Source organism: Sebastes umbrosus, chromosome 19, assembly GCF_015220745.1.
Source record: "Sebastes umbrosus isolate fSebUmb1 chromosome 19, fSebUmb1.pri, whole genome shotgun sequence".
Taxonomy (NCBI): domain Eukaryota; kingdom Metazoa; phylum Chordata; class Actinopteri; order Perciformes; family Sebastidae; genus Sebastes; species Sebastes umbrosus.
In genome coordinates this window covers 2,485,493-2,505,687 of record NC_051287.1, presented here as the reverse complement: position 1 = coordinate 2,505,687, position 20,195 = coordinate 2,485,493, and the positions used below count along the sequence as shown (strand labels likewise).

Genomic DNA, 20,195 nt, shown 5'->3' with positions numbered 1-20,195 from the left:
GTGTCAATATACGCTCATTACATGCATCGTGTCCTTTCAAAATAAACTTCTGTTTTCACAGGACGTTAGGTTTAGGCAACACAACCACTTAGTTAGGGTTTGAAAACGGTCGTGATTGACGTTAACATCACTGACTAGCAACTCACGGGACTGACGATATACCGACGAGTCACGTGACTAAAGACTAACGTGACAAAATAAATCAATGTTACTTTTAGTTTCACACGAGACACGAACAACGGTCTCCTGGTTGAAAGTCTCGTCTTTGTGTCAGCTTTAAAACTGAGTCCGCTACAACCTACAAATCACAAGTTGCGTTAATGCGTTAAAGTAAATTAGTGGCGTTAAAACAAATATTCCGTTACACAACCCTAATGTTGAATTATAGCAGTTTTAAAGTAGACCCTTAGTTTAGTTTCCTAAGCTTTAAGAGCTCCCAGGGTGTGAATACTGTACATGAACACATCAATATATACACACTAATATGAGGTGTGAACACACACACACACACGTACGGCCAGGATTAGTCGCGTCCCTTTTATTGATCACTTCACTTTAACTGACACGGAGCTGTCAGCTGATGTTGAAGAGGCCGTCTAAGTGCTCGACGGGGAATCGGCGTGAAATACCTGCAAAAACCAGACGAGCCAGACACGACCAGAGACGCTCTGTAATCTGACAAGACGCTCCAGAGCGACTGCTGGGAGGCAGACGGAGAGAAGAAAGGAGTGTTTGAGAGGTGGTGGTGGATGTGCATGTGTGTGTCTGTCTGGACTGGATACCCCCTGTATGTGCTTAGCAGGCAGCGTAGCCAGACTGAGCTAATAGGCAGGATGTGTGTGAGCAGGAGGCTGGAGGAGGAGGAGGAGGAGGCAGACTCTTCCTGCTGTCACTTTCTGTCTGGCTCTGGCATGTTTACACCCTCGATGGGGGTAAAAAGCTCTGACACACACGTCTCAGCCTCACTTATTGTGCTGTGCATTCACTCAAACACAGTCATGTAGAGATAATACTTGCTATGATTATCTCCTCCCCTGATATAATCACCCTCATCTGACTGAAATCATCCTCCCCAATCAAAAGCAGAGTCAAGAATAGGACATGAATGTCTAAATGAGGAGAAACTGCATCCTCCATCCAGCAGCCAAGTCAGTGTGACGGCGACAGATTTGCGGGGCAGTGCTAAGTAGAAGGTAGGCAGACAGGTGGGGCGTCCATATGTCACCTCAGCTACCCGCCCGGCTGCTCGCCCCGGTCCAGCCCCGCCGCTCTCCTCTCCAGCCTGGACGAAGGTCAGAGGGCAGGCTGCTGTCTCTCTCTCCTCAGCATGGACACTTGGCATTAGAGGCAGGAGCTAAAACAGAGCTGCCGTCCTCTATTTCTGCTTGAAAATGGTGTTCTACCTGTCAAATACAAGGTTATGTGTCTTAAAGTAGGGGTGGGAAAAAAAAATGTACTCACCTATGTATTGCAATTTTCTTTTTTACAATTTTGAAATATATTTTTTTATGTCAAAATTGATATATTTGCTTCATTTGAGTCTATGAGGAGTTAGAAGGAAGTAAACGCTTTTATTGTGGTAGTCTGAGTAACCAAGCCTCCAGGAAGCGCACCAGTCGTTGATGCCAACTTTCATAGTGGCCAAACCATAGACTTTCAGATCGGGATGCACCGATACCGATACCAGTATCGGGTATCGGGTATCGGGTCCGATACTGTGCTCATGTACTCGTACTCGCAAAACAGCTCCGATACAACGTTAACCTCTCATCACCATCTTTACAGACCTGTCGCACGCGCTCATGCTGGCGAGCGAGACGGGCCGGGATCCCACCTCAGCCGGCGCGTGCCAGCCATCACTTTCATTGCACCACGGGGTTTTGCTTACACCCTCTGACTCGCGCGTGCGTTAGACTCCTTGGTCCGTGTTTCAAGACGGGTTGGGTGGGTTGCAGACATCGCCGTAGACCCCTGGCGCCTTTTACGTGGTCCGAGCCCCGCCCTGGGGGTACGACGTGGCTGGGGCGCACTAAGGACAGTACGCCCCGCTGACACTTTGGCCACGGCCTCATGAAGCCCCTTCGCCCCGAGCCTTTCCAAACCGACCTAGAGCCGGTCGCAGCGCAGCGCCTCGTATGCGGGACTCCCCAGCCTGCCGTGTGTCGCTCACACCCTCCAGCTGGCTGTTAATGAGGGTCTTTTGGCACAGAGAAGTACTCGTATTGATACTTGTATCGGTACTCGGTATCGGCGAGCACCCAAATGTAAGTACTTGTACTTGTACTCGCACTGAAAAAAGTGGTATCGGTGCATCCCTACTTTCAGACTAACATTGGGAAAGAGACGTCTGTGGAGTTGACGTTACTGCACCTGCTCGATGGGCCCGATGGATGCGGAAGATCGCCGGAAGATCCGGGTACTTTTCAAGTCCGAAGTCGGACCATTTTGGCTTCATGCGCCACTGAGCAACTTTCATTGGATCGAACTGGAGCCCGCCAACAACACTGTATCCAGTTCTCCTAATACATCCATGAGAATAACGTGACGTCATATCTGTTTCGTATCCGTCAACCAAAACAAACCGCAGCCGGCCGCAGCGAGCTGAAATAAGAAAGTAGAAAACGGTGAAGGGTCTGCGTGGAAAAAAATGTAATAATTTACTGGATTAATAAAGTAAAAGTCTAGAAGTGTATAATTCACATTTTCCCCATGTTCTAGTTTTAAAAACGTTAACACAAATCGTAATATTGAATCGCAATACTTGTAAAATCGCAATGTCACCAACTTGTATTTACTACAGGCAGCAATAGCAAACTCAAGTTAAGAGACAAAACCTTAAATGGAACAAAAAAAGGTCATAAGGTCAATAAATACGATGATTTTAGCGTCTGTGAGTGATTCCAGTGTTTTAAGGGATTTGACCTCAGCTGTAATTACCAACCATTTATCCCACTTTGTGTTAATCAGCGGTGAAATGACAGCGCGTCCTGTTCACATTCTGCTCCCAACACCAAACACACCGGCTATACAGGCTTAATGCATTAGATTAGCGGTGACCCTCCGGCTCCATTCGTTTCAATGAAGCTGTCCGAAGACGGCGAGAAGGACAAAGACGGTGGCGGTGGTGGGGCGCGGAGAGAGTGGCGGGCGGGACGGGAGCTGCCATGTAATCTAATTCGTCCCCTCTTTGTCTTCGTTCATTCTCTGTCATGACAGATTATGTTTAAATGGGAGGAGAGGAGGGCAGGATGATGAATGAGAGAGAGGAAGAGGGGAGGAATGAAGGGAAGGAGAGAGAGAGAGAGAGGAAGACAATTAAGTTACAGCGACAGAAGACGAGAGTGGTGTTTGTGTGTCCTCCTCATGAATCTGATGTCATGATTCATTGTCTCTAATGTAGCTGTGAGACACACGAGGCGTCCTAATGAAGTGTGAGATGTTTATGTACATGCTGTATCAGAGCTGAGCAGGTTGGACTCACACTCAGACACAATGGCTTTTTAATAATCTCATTATGTTTTACTAACACATCCGACCTCAACAACATACTTTGAGTTCAGAGGAATAATTATGAGAATGTAAGTAGTTTAGTAGAAAGATTAGATAAAATAAGAACTTTATTAATCCAGAAGGAAATTCTTTTACAACATGAGAATAAAAAAACACAACAGAGTAATTATATAAAGTGCATAAGAAGTAATATTAACAGTGCAAATTAGAATATCAATAAAAGTAAAATAAATGTAGTAAAATAAGTTAACCAAGATATAAAAGTAAATTACAACATGAGAATAAAAAAAGAGATTAATAAATATAAAGTGTATAAGAAGTAATACTACAGCAGAGCCTAATAGAATAACAATAACATTAAGTAAGTATCTTTATGTACAAGTACATTTACTCAAGTGCTGCTCATGTTCCCCAGAGGATGAATCCTACTGACTTTGGTGATCCTCTGACTTTTCCTGTAGCGTCACTGTGAGGTTGATTTATGTGGTTCTGAATTAAATGTTGCATGCTAACATGCTAAACGTGGCGGCTGTGGCTCAGAGGATAGAGCAGGTCGTCCACCAATCGGAAGGTCGGTGGTTCGATCCCCGGCTGCTCCGGGTCACATGTCGATGTGTCCTTGAGCAAGACACTTAATCCCAAAAATTGCTCCCGACAAAATTGCTCACACATCGGTGTGTGAATGAGTATTTAGATTAGATCCTGAAGTTGGCACCTTAGCAGCCTCTGCCATCAGTGTGTGAATGGGTGAATACTGACATGTAGTGTAAAGCGCTGAGTGGTCAGAAGACTAAAAAGCGCTATATGGGCGGCTGGTTAGCTCAGTCGGTAGAGCGAGCGCCCATGTATCGCCAAGGCTCAGTCCTAGCAGCGGTGGACCCGGGTTCGAATCCGGCCTGTGGTCCTTTCCGCATTTCATTTCTCTCTCTCCCCCTTTCCAACACTCTATCCACTGTCCTATCAATAAATGCTTAAAAATCACCCCCAAAAAAAAAAAATAACTTTAAAAAAAAGCGCTATATAAATGCAAGTCCATTTAAACTAAGATAGGAAACATGGGAAACATCACCTAGCTGCCGCTAGCATGGCTAAAAATAAAGCCATGCAAATTCAGAAGCGGATCGAAATGTAAAAATCTTGATTCAATGGCAACAATATAAAAGCCTTGTTCTTTTCTTCTTCTTCCTGCAGGCCTACTTCCGTCAGGGGGTTGCCCTGCAGTACCTGGGTCGCCATGCCGACGCCCTGGCAGCGTTCGCCTCCGGCCTCGCCCAGGACCCCAAGAGTCTGCAGCTGCTCGTCGGCATGGTGGAGGCGGCCATGAAATCTCCCCTCAGAGGTACAACCGTCTTCTCTTTCTCTCCGTCTTTCTGTCCAACACATTTTATTTGTTTGACTCGTCTCCAGTAACTTTGTTGTCTGCTGAAAGTTGTAGAGGAGAGAGTGAGACGTCGGCGCCGGGAAAAACTGTCAACTTACCACTTTTCTTTTGTTCTGTTATTCAGCGGCTCTCCTCCTCTGGGATACAAAGACGATTCAGATCTCAGAAAGAATTGGATGCACATTTTGATGTGACAAAGAGGGAGAAAAGAGACACGTAAAGAAAAGTGAGATGTAGAAAATAAATAAAACAAGCGAGTCGGATGAAATAGAAAGAGAAACATGGAGAAGATGAAATTGAAAACAGTGAGCTAGTGATGTGGAGTGTCGGGGAGATTGGACTCATCAGCATCCACTTGCTGAAGTCATGACTCACATCTTCTGCTGCCTGAATCCTAAAAGCATCTCTCTGTCCACTGCCTTGTTTACGGACTCATTCATCCACATGTGAAGTCAGTCAGAGAGTGGAGATGCTTCAGGTTACTATATTAGTGCTCTCTGTTCTCACGCCAGTTATAGCAAAATAAGAACAAATAGGTTTTTCTACATAAATTGATTCCAGACGGAGGAAACCTGAACGTTTCATAATCATATTCATATAACAATGATTTAATTTTTGCCATGTGACAAAGAGGAGAAAAGCTGTCATGTCCTTAAACGTGCATGCATTGATTTTTATGTCACTTGAGGGCCGAGCAACAAGCTGTAAACACAACATTAACATATTATCATCTCATCCAGTTGTGGCGAACATGTCAGCAAACAGCTTCCTATTTACACATCCAGCAGACACAGAGCAACGCTAGCACTCATTGGGAGTCGTGTTTCTGGAACATCTGGCTTTTCAGCTGCTAAATGTAAAACTAAAAGGAGTTAAATGACGCTAAAGTGCTCTGTAGAGGCGAGGAAAACTGCAATACTAGAGTCCAATCAGGAGCCGAGTGCCTTATTTCTAGGGACAGGACACCAAGCGTCCAATGTTGGGAAGCGTCGCGTCCCCTCGCGATAAAAAACGCCCCTGTGGACACGTACCATTAGACACAAAAACATGGGAATATAGGATCCAGGTTGGCATACAGTATATCAAAGTTCCCCTTTAAAGTTCATGTAAAGCAAAAATAAATCTGCATTCTGGGTTTGTCACACCGAACACACAGAAAAAATGTGTTACTAACCACCCAGCCAAATTTGAATGATTAAAAAAATCGCCAATTACATAAAATTTGCTTTCAAAATCACGGAAAAATCATCAGTATTCTCTGCTCTGAGACACTGGGGGCGTGTCCGCTGGGGGCGTGTCCGCTGGGGGCGTGTCCGCTGAAGGCTCTGAAACCTGAAACCATGGCTGAAACCACACCCACAAGCGGGGAAGGTGCAGCCTGTCAGGATTCCCTCAGTAGCGGCGAGCGAAGAGCGAAGAACCCAGTACCAAATGGGGCGTACCTGAGACCGCTTGCCCGGTGTCGCTCGAGGGCCTGAGTCCTTCTGATGGAGGCTCAGCCCGTGGACGGTGTGAGGCCGGTAACGGCCCCCGTCGCGCAGTCTGCCCGGAGGATTCAACTTGGCGGGTTAGAGACGGCCGCTCGGTGTAGGAGGATCCCCTCGCGGGACCTCTCCGAGGCGATCTGTCGGCTTGGAAAGGCTCGGGGCGATTGGTGAGGGTGAGGTTCAGGTTTCTGTAGACGGGTGGAGTTATGTTAAGGATGACTCCAGTGCGTCATCGAGCCGTGATTTCAGCCTCTCTAACTCCACAATCCAGTACTACAACGTTCACAGCCTTTGCATGTTTTCAGTCATTATTTTCCAACATTTATAATGTGTTTAGAAACACATCTCTGAATTTCCTTTACTCTGCCTTTAAAGAGTTTGGAGCGGATCAAAGAGGCAGGAAGTTGGTTTAGCAGGAAGAACTAATTAACTGAAGAGATGTTGAATGTCTGAGAGAGTATGCTGGATGCCCTCATTAAGTTTACAGATAATCTCATGTCTGATTCCATTTCAATATTCAACAGTCATACGAGGATGCTTGATGTACAGAGCATGGATCTGCTTCTCGTGGAGCTCATGATGAGGCAGCTTCCTGTGTCATCGATCTCTCCACCTCACAGATCTCCGTGCACGTTACCGTGCAGGTCTCAACAGCACGAGGAGATGAAGGAAGAGAGCACACAATCAGGAATAGTTTGCAGGCTGGAGTTGGCACTGGATTATGTTTTTGCCCTTCAGCTGTATCGAAATGAGAGCAAGGCTTCTTGGGAATCGCCTTCTTCTACTTGGCGAGCTGAGGCGAATGTCTGTGCACGTGGAATTATTTTGCATCTGCTCGCACACTGGAGAGCACATCTAGTTTGAGTATTCACAATATTCCCCTTTGAGGTAGAGCATGACGGGGCGTATCGAGGACGTTGGTAGCTGACCAAATGAGCCTCTCTTTCTGTGTTGCAGCAGGTGGAGTGAAACTACTCTCCCTGTTATCGGTGTTTGATAGCGATCGCAGCGTGTTGTGATCAGCAGCGATGACACACAGTGTGTGACAGAGTCCCGCCTGCCCTGAACTACTTGCAAAAGCTTCAGTGTGCAGATCTGATGCACTGTGGGGGGGTTGTTCTGCTATCCGGGGGCTGCAACCTCAAAACCTCCTCTCAAACATCTCCCATAAGCTTCAAAGCAAGCGAGCCTCAAAGCTACGATGTCTAGTATCGAGTGTTACCAGGAGTTGTCATGCTTGAGTAAGCAGGAGGAAGGGCAACATGTTGGACCATGGAGGAGGCCAATATGTAGTAAGCACAGAGGAGGGGGGAGCTGCAGTATTAACAGCATGGAAGAGGGGTCTCCTCTGGGTGATCTGGCTCCTGTTGGCTCTGCTGATGTCTTTTTTACAGCCTGATGTGCTGCGAGGCATCCAGACAGGTTGTTAAAAAGTAGAGGAGTTTCTTACCGGGGGATGTTTACCGAGCCGGCCGCAAATTACTGCAAGAGAGGAGCAACATTTTACATCGCCACCAATTTTCCAATCTAACGTGGTATTTACTAAAACTACAGATGCAAACAAGACCAGCTGTTCATCTCATTAGCATAACGTGCAGTGGAGGAAGAAGTACCTTAAGTAGTAATACCACAATGTAGAAATACTCTGCATGCAAAATGTTACTTAAGTAAAAGTACAAAAATAAAGTATTTAAATACACTTAAGTATCAAAAATAAAAATACTTAATGCCTTATTAAGATTCATAAATCCTTTATAATGCACTTATTAAAGGGACTATTTGTAACTTTCAGAAATGCTCGTTAACAGCGACACCTGTGGCCGTGAAATCAACGAAAGTCAGCGTCGGGCTCGCGTTTGTGCTCGCTCTACATAGATGTGGACGAGCATCGCTCAACACAGTGAGGCGACACACGTCAGCTAAAACCACAATATCACTCTATATTTCACCTGCTTGGCAGTAATGTGATAAGAGTGTTAAATACTTGACTAATCTCCCTTTATGGTACATTTTCAGATTAAAAAAAATGTGCGATTAATTTGCGATTAATCATGATTTAATATTTTATTCGATTGACAGCCCTAATGTTTAACAATTCAGTTGTTCAAACAGCAGTCTGTTACAAAACACAGTGAAGACACGTGCACATGTCAGACTCTTTGGCTGTAACACACTCCTCCAGAAACAGCAGAAGCAGCAGCAGAGATGTTGAGATGCAGAAGTCTCCGCTCCGCTCCGTTCTCTCTCTCTGCTCTACATCACTGAAACCCCCTCAGGACCCAACATTAGCACTAATTCATCCTCCAATCACCCAGAGATGATTTAGTGATGCTGCAACAGCTGCACGCTTCGTCTCCATACCAACAGGTTTCCCACAAGTGGTTTGGGATTATTATCAGGTTTTAAAGCTTTTCCATTATGTTGAGTTAACGTTGGTATAGATAATACATACGTTTGACACATTTGCTCTGACAAATCAAAATGTCTTGAGACATTTTAGGAATATATGAAGGGGAGTTTCTCTCTCTTTCTCTTCTTTAATATCTCAACAAGATGGGAACTGATATTTTTCACAGCAATATACAGTTTAAGTTCTGCATCTCTGTGGAAACGGCACAATCATGGCTAGAAGTAGGAGGAACTCAAACATGTCTTTTGTGCAGTACAGCACAGTTATAATTACGGGTGTAAGAAAATATCAATATACACATGCAATATTATGCTTTGCGTTTCTCAAAAACACATTATACATTTTTAATGAATAGTTTACATGCAAAGATTTGTGGCAAACTGTGGCTCAGATTGCATGAAAGGTAGTGCTGTGATGTTGGATGTTAGAGGGACTGTGTGATAAATGTAAAAGCAGATCCCACTTTTTTGACTCAGATTTTATGCATATGGTCTATTTTTTTACTATGTTTTCCTAAACTTCAATTAAAAAAATTGCAATATATCAGCTTGATTACAGTATCGCAGTATATCGTAATATATTGAATCGTTACCCCATATCGTGATGCATATCGTATCGCCAGATTCTTGCCACTACACAGCCCTAATTATAAAACCATAAATTATAAAAAAAAAAAAAAAACGCAAGCTAAATTTCTTTGATAATTTAATTGACAAAAATTGGGAAAATATGAATCTATATTTTCAAAAGGTTTCCAAGTGCAAACAAGTGTTAACAATATTGGGGAAAAATTGGGGCTCCATATGCCATAGATATTAGACTATTTACTTTTTTACAACCTCTCTTGTCCTCTCCTCTCTGCTCGCTGAATTCTTTGTCATGTGAATGTTGGTCTCAGAAGAGTTATTCATGGCTTCCCAGTTGCACTGAAGGATGCAGAATTTAATGTTTTTTACAGGATCTGGTTTATTTTTGACTAATTTTTAAATGAGACATGTAGAATAAAGAGATTTTGATGAAATATCATTACTTTAAGCTCAGATTTGGTTGTTTTTTTATGATAGAAGCCTTCATTATAAGTTGATTTGTTAAAGGACCGACGGAAAGTTAAAAATGCGACGATAATGTCTGTTTTTACAGTTCCCTGCTGTGATAAACGGTGTAATTTTGGTGATTTTATTTAACAACTCCAGAGTGTTGTATCATTAATTGGAAAAAGATAGATGAAATCATTTCTAAAAATTCACAACATGTTTTTATCTAATGAAATATCCATATTTGTTGTCGTTAAGCTGACGAATTCTATTCATTAAAGAAAATGAATTTAATAAAAAATGACTAAGTCATTTAATACACGGTTGGGAACCACTGATGTACAGCAGCATAACTAATTATTTGAATGGTCTCTGAATGGATGAAGTACACGTGTTGGCTCAGACCCTCGGCCTCGTTGACGTATATCATGTACTGTTGCAGTTCTTTAGTTGTGACTAGCATTATGAAGTATATTCCTACTCTCTCTCGACATTCCCCACAGATGAAACCTTCACTTTAATTAAACATGTACAGTATCAAGCCTGTTATTTGAGCCTTGACAGATGAACCTGAACGCCTCAACATCTGATTCTTATTCAGTGTTTCACACACAGAGAGGAGCTGCAGCCGTTTACTGAGAGGAGCTGCAGAGGCAGACACAAAACTACTGTGATCAATTAACACAACTTCAATCCATCTGTTGTGAGAGCTGCTGGTGTTTCTGGACAACACAACTTTATTATTGACTCGCTTTCTTTCAGTTTCACTCAGTCAGGATGGAAACAGGCTCAGATCTTTACACACTCACATTAAAGTAATGTCAGACCAGCTCTGAGTTTAAATGTGTTAAATCCTTCCTTAAAGGTATTTATCATTTACTAATCACATCTTTCTTTCATTTCTCACCATCATGACGATAATATTCCTCTAAAGAGAACCACAAAACGATGCTGCTTCTCTTCCTCTTTAATGTAAACCGCATCATTCCACCTTAAAGGGACTATTTGTAACTTTCAGAAATGTCTTGTTAACAGCGACACCTGTGGCCGTTAAGTCAACGAAAGTCAGCGTCCTGTTGCTCGTGCTTGCTCGCTCTAAATAGACATGAACCAGCATCGCTCAAAACAGTGAGGCGACACACGTCAGCTAAAAGCACAATATCACTCTATATTTCAGCAGCTTGGCAGTAATGTTAGCTGACCAGACCAAGGTCTCTCCATGAATCAATGCTGATCCTAGTGTTGGCTTTTCCTGCTTCAGCAAAAGCGGGTCGGTGCCGAGGCTGAAGCAGGAAGAGAAACGTTATCGTCTCTCGACTGTGCTCGCAGGGAGACACCGGCACCCGGTTGAGGCGATAACGTTTCTCGCTGTCTGGAGGAGTTGCAGCAGTTATATCTGCACAAACGTCCACTGTACATTCACTAGATATTCTCAGATCCCGACCCGGTACATTTATACGCTTAAAAAGTTACAAACAGTCCCTTTAACTCTCCTTCTCAGCTCTGAGTTTATTGCTCCCTTTCACACATGCAGTCCGTCCCTGAAATGTTCAGGAACATCTCCTGTACGGGCTCATGTGTGAAAGGGAGCAGGGATCAATATTCAGGAGAATCTGTGAATAAAAGCGGTAATATTTACAGGGACAAGCATATAAAGGGTTACGTCAAGCTGACGAACAACTCTTTCAAGCAGAGGAAGCGAACCAATCAGAAGACTCCGCTGATGACATATTTGAATCCGTGACTTGTTTATGGTTTAGCATTTAATGTTTTCCCTTGAATATTAAATACATTACAAGAACATTGGCTCCTGACACCACGTTCTCAGCGACGTCTTCCAGCGCGTACATCCGGCCTCGACCCATCTTCTTCTTCTTCTGTTGAATTTTATAGCGGACACTCACGACTCTGCGTCAAGCATAAATCACACTTCGTACACAGCAACTGTAACGTTAGCTGTGTTTCTGCTGTGTGCATATTCTCTAAACTTTATACTGTGAACTTTTGCACATTCCCTGGACAATATTATGAACATGCTCCTCAGAGCCTCTCCACTAGAACTACAACCCACACAATGTAAACACAGCGTAGCTGTATCATCATGATCTGACAGTCACATGGAGGAAAACGGTTCATTTAACAGGCTGAAAACGCTGAACGTTAAAGGAATTTATGAATGATATTCAAATACTGATTGCAACACTGACTGCTACCAATCAGGACCTAATAAAAGTGATTCCCCTTCCTGACCTCACCAGTGTCTCTGTCACACCTCCACAGACTCCCTTGAGCCGACCTACCAGCAGCTGCAGAAGATGAAGCTGGACAAGAGCCCGTTCGTGGTCGTGTCCGTCATCGGCCAGGAGCTGTTGACCCACAGCTTCCACGGCGCCTCCGTCGTGGTGCTGGAGGCCGGCCTGAAGATCGGAACGTGCTCGCTGAAGCTGCGTGGATCCGTCTTCTCGGCCCTGAGCTCGGCCTACTGGTCTTTAGGTAACGCGGAGAAGAGCATGAACTACATGCAGCAGGACCTGGAGGTCACCAAGACTCTAGGTATGGAGGAGGAGAAAGCCACGGAGAGCGGTGTGAACTTACGGTGAAGACGGTGAACGTCACGTACTCTTTATCTCTTCCACAGGTGACCAGTCAGGTGAGTGCCGTGCTCACGGGAACCTCGGCTCTGCCCTCTTCTCTAAAGGCAGCTACAGAGAAGCGCTGGCCAACCACAGGAACCAGCTGGTGCTGGCCATGAAGCTCAAGGACAGAGAGGTACGTTAAACTCAGCTCATGTATATTCATACGATGACACATGTTGGTTAGATACGGTTCAAGCGCAGCGCCCTCCACCTGGTCGAGCTGTTGGCTGGATCAGTTTTCCCGTGGTCACCGAGTTAGAGATAACAGCCTGATTTTAGTCACGTCCACAGAGTGAAGGTAAACGGGGGACGTATGCAGCCAACTTCCCAGCAGGGATGTTACATTAGGGAAATCCCAATCAACATGTTTTGGCCCCAACCCCGATCCGAGTTCTTTAAAGTTGTGTATTTGCTGGTACAGAGTCTGTTCTGATACTTCTATTTACCCAAATGTTGATTAAAAATGTATCTGACACATTGAAATAACAGCTTTAGCGACCAAATCTGACACAACGTACTTGATCCAAATACTCAAAATCACTTCCTGGTGCGTCCAGCCTGAAGAGAGTCCGTCCAATCAGGTCACTGGTGGCAGAGATGATGATGATGTCATTATCTGTTTGTGTCCTTCAGTTTAAGAAACAGAAAGCAGAGAGGCTTTTCAGCAGGAAGAATAATGTATTTGCAGTGTTGATGTCATCTTGATTCTTTGTTTAGGAAACTCTCTTTCCAACCTGATGTATTTAATGTAAGAGTCGTACTCGTTAGTCTACTGTGTGTGTGTGTGTGTGTGTGCGTGTGTGTGTGCGTGTGTGTGTGTGTGTGTGATGCGACAACGTCGGCAGCAGAGATCACAACCCACACTCATACTAAAACAAACCTCTTCTTCTCTCGGCATGTTTGAAACATCTCCCTCTCTCTCTCTCTCTCTCTCTCTCTAATGTTTTGTGGAAAGCAGTATTTCTTCGCCTCGGGCCGCCGCCGCTTAACTCACCGTCTTTCTTCTCAAACTCTTTGGACAGTTGTGAAAGCGGTTAATTAGATCGCTGTTCCAGATTAGACTTTGGCCCCTTTATGTCTGAAAACACAGAGTGAAGCTGTCGGGCTGTTTGTGTGTGTTTACCTTCCTTTAACTGGTCCCATATGTGTGTGAGTGAGTGTGTGTTCATGTGTGTGTGTTCATGTGTGTGTGTGTTCATGAGTGTGTGCTGCCAACATGTGATGCAGTGTGAACATACAGTACAACACGCTGTCATGGCAGCATTTCATACTTTATTTAATCTCATGATTCTGAGCCTCTGGAGCTCTTTGTGGAATATTTTATTGTAAACAACCTTACCTGTGTGTGTGTGTGTGTGTGTGTGTGTGTGTGTGTGTGTGTGTGTGTGTGTGTGTATGTGTGTGTGTGTGTGTGTGTGTGTGTGTGTGTGTGTGTGTGTGTGCGTGCGTGCGTGCGTGCGTGCGTGCGTGCGTGCGTGCGTGTGTGTGTGCGTGTGTGTGTTAATCAATAGCGTTTGATGTTGGTTATTGTTCGATCTCGTTTGTTTTCTCATTTTTTGGAAGGGGAAATACTTCCATGTGTGTTCATGTGAGTATTCCTTTGTACACAGATATCTCTGAGTACCAGAACATGTTGTACTTTACGGTATATTAACGGCTTATTTAGATTTTATTGGTTGTATGTTGTTGCTTCCTGTATTTCTATTATTTTTTATTTTTCTGATCACGGTGGACGACCTGGATAAAATCTTAGGCTAGCTGTTTCCCTCTGTTTCCAGTCTTTATGCTAAGCTAAGCTAATCGCCTGCTGGCTGTAGCTTCATACTCTTTTTTTTTTTTTTTGTTGCTCAGATTTGTTTTGTTATAGTATAAAAAAATATGTTAGATACATTTCTATTTGTGCATGAAAAAACAGATTTAAAAGAATACACAAATTTACTTGTGAAAAAAGGGTAATTATCAACACAATAATGATACATCAACTTACATATATATTCAATAAAATAGTGATAATGACATATATAACATATTACTGATAATCAATAAGACATAAAATAAAAACATGAAATAAAATACAAATAAATAAATGAATACGTATGCAAGCATAAATACATATACAAAACATTAATATATATTATATATATATTAAAAACATATAAAAAGAAAAATAAACTAAATAATAAATAAATAAATATAAAATTAATAGATAATAAAATTAATACAAGTTAAATAATAATTACATTATGCTGATATGGTAAAGGTCGATCTAATCAGTTAAATTCTATGTTTATATATATTAGTTTTGACCAATTTGTTGCTGAATTAAAAAGGTTTCCACTTGTTAATTTGAAGATTTTTTTACCAAGTCGCTGGTGCACAATTTATTATTTTAATAATAATAAATAACAATTCAGTAAATTTATATCTATGTATTTATTGGTCACATTTTATTTTACAAAGTTAGTAAAACAATGTTTAAGTCAAAGCCTGATGTTGCTTTACTCATTAACAGAATGATCCCAGTCACTTCCACACAGCGAGGCATACAGATGATTAATTAAACACTGGTATCGGATCGGTACTCGGTATCGGTCGATACTCAAAGCCCAGGTATCTCTATCGGTATCGGGACTGAAAAAGTGGGATCGGTGAATCCCTGCTACTAATAGAAGAATTCTAGCTTTAATGAACACACATGAGATCGGTATCAAACTTCTCATCTAACTTTTGGGCAAGAAAAGTGAAGTGAAGTGTATTTCACAAAATCATATTGACCTTACCTTTACTTTGAAGGATGACTAACTCGATATAAACAGGATAGTTGTACATGTGATAAAGCTTTATATAATAAATAATTCAAACTTTACCTTGAAGATTCCTCCTCTCTCCTTCACATCTCTCCTCTCAGAAGTATAAAATGACTCAATATCTTTAGATTAAAGGTCCCATATTATAAAAAAGTGAGATTTTCATGTTTATTTTTTTTTATTATAAAGCAGGTTTAAGTGCTACATAAATACTGTGAAAGTATCGAAACACTCAATCCACAGGGAAATACACACAGCCCGTATTCAGAAACTCTGCATTTGAAACAAGCCGTCAGGATTTCTGTCCATTTGTGATGTCACAAATATACAATATTTAGAAAACCTTGACACAATTTTAAATGTAAACATTCTAAATGTGTCCAAGTTTATTCCTGGTTGCAGTGTAATGTGAATGACATCAGCTGACAGACAGTATACATGGACCCAAGCTGTTGCCTAGCAACGCAATTCTGTTGCAATTCCGTCAAAATGTGCTAAAACGGAGCGTTTCAGACAGAGAGGGTGAATACAGGTATATTCAGGTCGACAGTATGAGGAAAATAAAGGGTATTTTGAACATTACAGCATGTAAACATGTTCTAGTGGAAACACAAAATACAAGTATGAACCTGAAAATGAGCATAATATGGGACCTTTAATATTGTTATTGCAGTCTCTAAAGTGACTGGACTGATTATTATTATTATTATTATATATCTACTAGCTGTTAACTCAATAAGATGTTTCTAATGTACAGCTTTAATATAACTGTGTGAGGCCACTATAATGTTGTTGAAGGCTCCACTGGACTCTCACACAGCTCGATATTACACACACACTCACACACACTCACACACACACAGTCGGTCAGCTAATAGCATGTGATTGCATCGTGGACGTGGTGAGGCGGATTGAGCAGCTGTCAGTAAGACGAATGAGGCTTTGAGTGAGTTCATTCTAACGACAGCAGCGAGCGACTAACAGGAAAACGACCATGTTTCTGAGCAGCTTCCTCTTCTATCACATCACTTCTGTCTGTCATGAATCTCAGCATCTCAGCAAGCAGACGGAGGAACAGTTTCTCCGTCTGAGCCCTGTGTGTGTGTGTGTGTGTGTGTGTGTGTGTGTGTGTTTGTGTTGTTGTTGACAGACAGATTATTGAGCCTCTCCTCCACAGGTGCACAGCCTGAGGCGACTGAAACACGGTCATCAACACTAATCCATATCTCCCACTGTGTGTTTATTTGAGTGTTTCCAGACAGCGTGCGTCCAAACAAAGACGGCGCCCGCAGAGAGCTGATGTTTAACAAACACACAAACTAAACCAACACCTTTGTCATATAATATAATTCAGTCCAGGACAATTTCTTTTTGTAATTAAAACACTCAGAAAAGAAATAAGCAACAATTCTGGAAATCAATTAATCAATTAAGTCTGAGATGAGTTGCTTCTAGTTCTCTGTTTTACATCACTGTCAAACTCATTTCTTTACATTTTGAACAAAACGAGATATCTAAGGACGTCTTCTCAGGCTCTAACAGCAGCTTTTTATTATATAAATGAAAATAAAAGATCAACAGAATATGTTACGGAGATGAAAAAAAGTAAAGACTTATTTTTAAATCAACACTTCCTGCTTTCATTTCAAAATAATCTATAGACAGAATCCCTTCATTTGTTAACACGAGGCTTTTATTCTGAAATATGAGCAGTCAGTGCTGTGGAACACGCAGTCACTTTGAGAGCTCCAAGAATTGATAAAGTTTGGGGTTTAAATCAACACTTCCTGCTTTCATTTCGAAATAAAAGCCCTAAAGCGGGTTTTCTTTGCACAGAATTCCTTCATTTGTTAACACGAGGCTTTTATTCTGAAATATGTGCCGGACAGTGATGTGGAACAAGCAGTGACTTGGAAAGCATCATAAATGAATACAGTACGGAGTTTTAATTGTGGATTATTACTATTATTTACTAATTACCACACGTTTCTGAACCTTTCTCTGTCTAAAATAAATATAAATTATATTTATCATGAAGTTAAATGGCCATTAAAAGGCAGACTCTATGCAGAAAGAAAGGGCTGACAGCAGCAACAGAAACACAGCTGACACACAGCCAACACGAAGCCAACACGCAGCCAACACGCGTCTTGTGTGAACACCAGACTCCTGCATCACGCAGCCACCACGTGACGCAGCTGCCACACGCTCCTGACGTTGGTAGTGTGCCCAAAAAACCTTACCTAGTCTGTAGCAGGCCACATTCTGGTCTTCGTCATGGCTCAAAAACATCCGTAGAAGAGTTTGGTCTCATATTGAACAGGAGCATCTACAGATTAAATTCCATACCCTATATATTATGATGCACTAAAGTTAGGCATGATACCAGGAGGGACAACTGAGTGAGATTCAACTCTTCTTTGTTTGGTAGGGGAGACGGAGACACACCTGGAGGAGATCTGCACTACTGAGTGCACTTTTCTAGTTTAACGATGCATTTATTTTGATTCTAATGCAAAAGAAATCAAGGATTCTGATGATTTATATCCATAAACTAGAGTGCCAACATTTCAGATACTTGCGCAGCATCTTAATGAAAACATATAAAAACCAATAACGAGCTCATAACGGTCAGACTTCTCTCCATTTCCACTTCCCTTTTCTCTGTCTGTCCTTTCTCACCTCTGTTTGTACTGACTCAGACTTCCAGCCTCTCGGAGTCAAACCAACATGAAGCAAGTTAACTCACATCTGTCATTTCCCCCTGACGCAGCAGGAGAACTCATTTCTTCCTTTATCCCATGCTGAGGGGTGTAAAGCCCATATTTTTTGGGTGATTGAGCATCTCTTTTCTAAACCTCCTGCATCTCTCTGCTGGCCACTTTATGGAGCTCAGCAGCAGCAGCAGGATGGAGAGGATGCAGAGACGCCGCTCATCTTCCTCTGTCTCTCCTCTTCATTTAGATTTACACATCTTTTCCTTCCTGCTCCTTTTTACTCTCAAGGTTTCTACCCTTTTAATGAGACTTCCCTGCTACATATATAAAAATACATTTTGATTTTCTCAGTGTGCAGAATGACAAGCGTTGTCAGTCCCTCCATCTTCTCCGTATACTGTAGATATAAACACAGACATAAACAGTGTGCAGCGGCTCTCAGACTCAACATGATTGGATTTTTTTGTGTGTTTTCTGGTTCAGGGGAAACGTTGTGTCCTTGAGGGAAATCAAACACTTGTCTGGCCGGTTGACTGTACACACAGAGGCCTGCTCGTCATTTATTAAATCTCCCTCTCTCCCGCCTTCAGAGATGTGTCGACTGGATTTTTATGTGTTTACGCTCATCACTCGGCTGGGAATTGGGATTTCGGTCCGTCGTCTTTCACAAACACACATGAAGAGAAATGAAACGAGCAGTTTGTCCTGATTTTAATTAGAAGGTAAATTCCTCTAAAGGTCAGTTTGGTTGTTTTCAGGTTTTAGCATTCATTAGGGCTCAAATTTAAAGGGACGTGCTGTTTTATTTATTCATGAGCATTTGAACTGAAGGATCCGTTTTTCACACCGTGGAGCAAAGTATGTTTCATTTACAATTTAGGATTTACTATTTTTTTCTGAACCTCTGTAAACCTGTGGAGATTTCAGTGGTGGGAAGTAACTAAGTACATTCACTCAAGTACTGTACTTAAGTACAATTTTGACGTACTTTACTTGTGTATTTCCATTTTCTGTTACTTTAAACTTCTACTCCACGACATTTCTGACAGTTGTGTGTCCTTGTCGTGTGTCAGACGTCTCTGAGTTGTCATCAGTTCCACCAGAGAGACATTTCACCTCTAAACTTCTCACGTTTGTTGTTGTTAACCTCCTGTTATTACACGGCTGTGTTGAATACTCCATTCTGATTGGTCAATCACGGCGTTCTGCGGGCTGTAATGTCTGTATTAGACCGTTGCTATGGGCGCAGCTCTGATGTCGGACTCTGGAGGACCATTTTTGTGTCAAAATATTGATTTCTTAAAGGCAGGGTTGACGATGTTCTCCAGTAAACACTATCTGTTCTATTGGTTGAAATGGTCTTTACACCCCGACAGCGATCCATTACTGATGAGCTCTGAAAAAGGAGCGGAAAAGAGCCGTTATCTGTAGCTGCTGTAATCCTGTAAAAACGTCTACCGATCACTGCCTCGCGGTCCGCTTGGAAAGAACCAATCAGACGCCTCCCTGCCTCTCTGCTCGTACTCTACCCTTGGCGTGCACCAGCCTGAACTCAAAGCGCATCGCCGCCAAACGTTTACTGGAGAATGGAAGAGAAAACTCAGCCCTGCAGTAGCACTGCTGCCGTTACTTGTCATGAGGTAGCGTTGTTGAGTTGAGGTCCTCTCTCCGCTCTGTGGCGGTGAAGTAGTTACGATGCGGCGGTGCTCGTGCATGTGTGTATGGGGGGCGTTGCCTTGGAAGGAGCCCGAGGGGAACAATGACAATGACCGGCTCGCTGTACATTATCCCTTACCTAACCTCCTTCACAACAAGCTAGTATTCCTTACGTTTTTTCTAGTTTCATATGATGCCAGTATCTTCACTCTAGCTTTAAAACTGAGCCTGCTGCAACCTAAAAATCACAAGTTGCATTATGTTGCGGCATGTCTGTAAAGGGGAGACTCGTGGGTACCCACAGAACCTATTTTCATTCACATACCTGGAGGTCAGAGGTCAAGGGACCCCTTTAGAAATGGTCATGACAGTTTTTCCCCGCCAAAATTTAGATTTTTATTAAATATGATTATCAAATAAAGGCACAAAATGACCCCCAAGATAATGATTACATTTATAAAACTCAGTTTAATTTACACAAGTTTTCTGCTTTCTTCAGGAGACAACTTGTTATTTCTGTTATTTTTTTAATGATGTTACTGATAGAAATGGAAACG

General features: G+C 42.5%; 1 protein-coding gene across 3 annotated transcripts in view; it reads left to right on the top strand.

Moving 5' to 3' along the window:
- ttc28 (tetratricopeptide repeat domain 28) overlaps window positions 1–20,195 on the top strand; it is a 136,837-nt gene that overhangs the window by 74,791 nt on the left and 41,851 nt on the right. For all 3 annotated transcript variants that reach the window (XM_037752666.1, XM_037752665.1, XM_037752667.1), the window contains 3 exons: window positions 4,702–4,849; window positions 12,103–12,375; window positions 12,461–12,591. In XM_037752666.1, the coding sequence (XP_037608594.1) occupies window positions 4,702–4,849; window positions 12,103–12,375; window positions 12,461–12,591 (552 nt within the window). The remainder of the gene's footprint in view (window positions 1–4,701; window positions 4,850–12,102; window positions 12,376–12,460; window positions 12,592–20,195) is intronic.